Below are 2,577 nucleotides of genomic sequence, written 5' to 3'. Positions count from 1 at the left end.
ACAGCCTTAGATGTGCTCAGAAAAGGCTTTCTGCACAAGCCCATTTTAGCCCCGCTTGCGAGGAAAGCCATACAACTAAATGCTCCGTGTGCCAGCATCCTGGCCACGGGGGACATCTTTCCCAGAGGTGCCCATACACCAAGTCACAGCTTGGTTTCTCCAAGAGTTGTTTCTGTTTGTTTTTTAACACATTTTTAAGAGAATCGATGCAGATGCAGTCAGGCAGGTGAGGGGTTACTGTAAGATCCTATGTGATGGGTGAGTCTGTCATTCAGGTCTAACGGGAGACTTCAAATACATGCTCCAAAAAACAAGTTTTGTGGTGTTTTCAAACCTTGAAACCTTTGAGGAGCTCGGCCAGCTCTGCACACACGACAGCGCAGGTGCCCGTGGAGAGCTGGTGAACTTCCATGGAGCCACGCAGCTCATTGAGCAGCAGGCTGGGCTCTAAGAGATCACGAGCTGGGCCACCCAAGTGGAGCAGCATATGGAGTGTCAGCTTGGGCCCCAGGAAGAACAGTAGCTCTTCTCAAAGCCAAGCAAGCTATGGCCTCTTGCAGGAGTGGGGTGAGGAAGATGTGCAACTTATCAGTTACTGGAAAGCCCCACTGCTGTTGCCCTCCCTGTACACACCTCGTGCTACAGGGTCGAGCTACAAGGCTGCTTTCAAGGAGACTGGATCTTCTTGTTTCTTGTGAGTTTCCTCACAGAGCATGAAAAGCCCTGGTTAAAATCTCCTTGGTGGTACCACTATCACACACGTAACACATATACCTCCTCCCTCTGCAGCCTCTTGTTGCTCCAGAGCTAGAAGAGCTCTCCTCTAGCCCCGTGTTTAATCTCAGGTCAGGCCCCATGGGGATGGTGGAGAACTTGGCCAGGTAAGTGACGTGCTGAGCCTGGCTGCTGATGGATGCTAGCAGAGTCCCACCACTCCAGCCTTGTGTCTGGCACTTGGCAAAGACATGGGATCACAGGACAAGTCAGGTTGGGAAGGAGCTCAGGAGGTCTGTAGACCAACCTTCTGCTCAAAGCGGGGTCAGCTATTGACTCAGGCCAAGTGTGCTCAGGACTTGATCCAGTTAGATCTCTACATCCAAAGCCTGAAGATACATTGTTGTCTAACATCAGCCCCCCAAAAGTGCTTCACTCTTCCCTACTTTCTCATCATAAGTGGTCATTGAATTCTTTCGGATTGGAAGCAGGTGAGAAACCCACCAGTCACTCAGACCTTGCTGCGGTGGTCACTGTGGGATGAGCAGCGCGATAACATCTGAAAGCACATCTGGTTATCACGTCCTGGGGCCAGGGGCAGAAGTCAGTGCCCAGCATTTGCACGCATGGAGTCTTTCTGACCTCAGGGAAGGATTTGCAAAGCTGCTTGGGGCTGGTAGCTAGTCCCATTCAGAAATGGCTACGCAAATCTCTCCTGCTTATCCCAGGAAGCGTGCAGCCAAGTGACACACATACTGTCAAGTTACTGCTAGTCAGCTGGGCCATGTTAGGTCTATATTTCTGTTCTTACCTTGTGGCAATGCACGTAATGTGGATTAATTTGCTCAATTATGCTAAATCGCATTCACGGAGAGCAGTTACCCCAGCTCAGCTGATGCACAGCAACTTGGCAGGACTCCTTGGTACCAAACACTAAGTACAGAAGGGGAGAGGGAGACAATTCATGTCTGTCGTTACATCCACGTCACTGTGCAATCATGAGGCCATACTTGGAGCACAGCAGGCCCCTTTTCTTTTCCCGTTCGGTGAGGAAATTCCTCAGTTTGGTGGTAGGGAAGGTAACCAGTGCTTGCTGCCTGTTGTCCAAACCTGTCTCCTGGAGCCATGGGCTCTGAAGGCACTCCGAGGCTGACGGCCTTCCCCTAGGACAGACAAAGGTGAGAAGGTCAGCTGGGGATCCATGCTGGGTGAGGAGGCTCCTTGCAAACGGAGAGAAAGAAGGGACAATAGCAAGGATCATAGAATCATAGAATAGTTTGGGTTGAAAGGGACCTCTAAACGTCATCTAGTCCAACCCCCCTGCTGTGGGCAGGGACATCTTCAACTAGATCAGGTTGCTCAGAGCCCCGTCCAACCTGACCTGGAATGTTTCCAGGGATGGGGCATCCACCACCTCTCTGGGCAACCTGTGCCAGTGCTTCACCACTCTCAGTGTAAACAATTTCTTCCTTCTATCTAGTCTAAATCTACCCCCCTTTAGTTTAAAGCCATTCCCCCTTGTCCTGTCGCAACAGGCCCTGCCAAAAAGTTTGCCCCCATCTTTTTTCTAAGCCCCCTTTAAGTACTGACAGGCTGTGATAAGGTCTCCCCGAAGCCTTCTCTTCTCCAGGCTGAACAACCCCAACTCTCTCAGCCTTTCTTCACAGGAGAGGTGTTCCATCCCCCTGATTGAGGCCCTCCTCTGGACTCACTCCAACAGGTCCGTGTCTTTCTTACGCTGAGGGCTCCAGAGCTGGACGCAGCACTGCAGGGGGGGTCTCACCAGGGCAGAGTAGAGGGGCAGAATCCCCTCCCTCGACCTGCTGGCCATGCTGCTTTGGATGCAGCCCAGGATACGATTGG

At 51.8% G+C, this 2,577-nt stretch overlaps 1 protein-coding gene across 1 annotated transcript in view; it reads right to left on the bottom strand.

Moving 5' to 3' along the window:
* Nucleotides 1-173: 173 nt before the first annotated feature.
* OBSCN (obscurin, cytoskeletal calmodulin and titin-interacting RhoGEF) overlaps nt 174-2,577 on the bottom strand; it is a 203,829-nt gene continuing 201,425 nt past the window's right edge. The window contains exon 125 of the mRNA XM_009333308.1: nt 174-1,877. Coding sequence (XP_009331583.1) covers nt 1,700-1,877 — 178 coding nt within the window. The 3' untranslated portion in view covers nt 174-1,699. The remainder of the gene's footprint in view (nt 1,878-2,577) is intronic.

The sequence above is a fragment of the Pygoscelis adeliae genome, unplaced genomic scaffold, assembly GCF_000699105.1.
Source record: "Pygoscelis adeliae isolate BGI_AS28 unplaced genomic scaffold, ASM69910v1 Scaffold88, whole genome shotgun sequence".
In the NCBI taxonomy this organism is placed as follows: domain Eukaryota; kingdom Metazoa; phylum Chordata; class Aves; order Sphenisciformes; family Spheniscidae; genus Pygoscelis; species Pygoscelis adeliae.
Note: the sequence above shows the minus strand (reverse complement) of the source record. Positions and strands in the feature narration are given on the sequence as shown.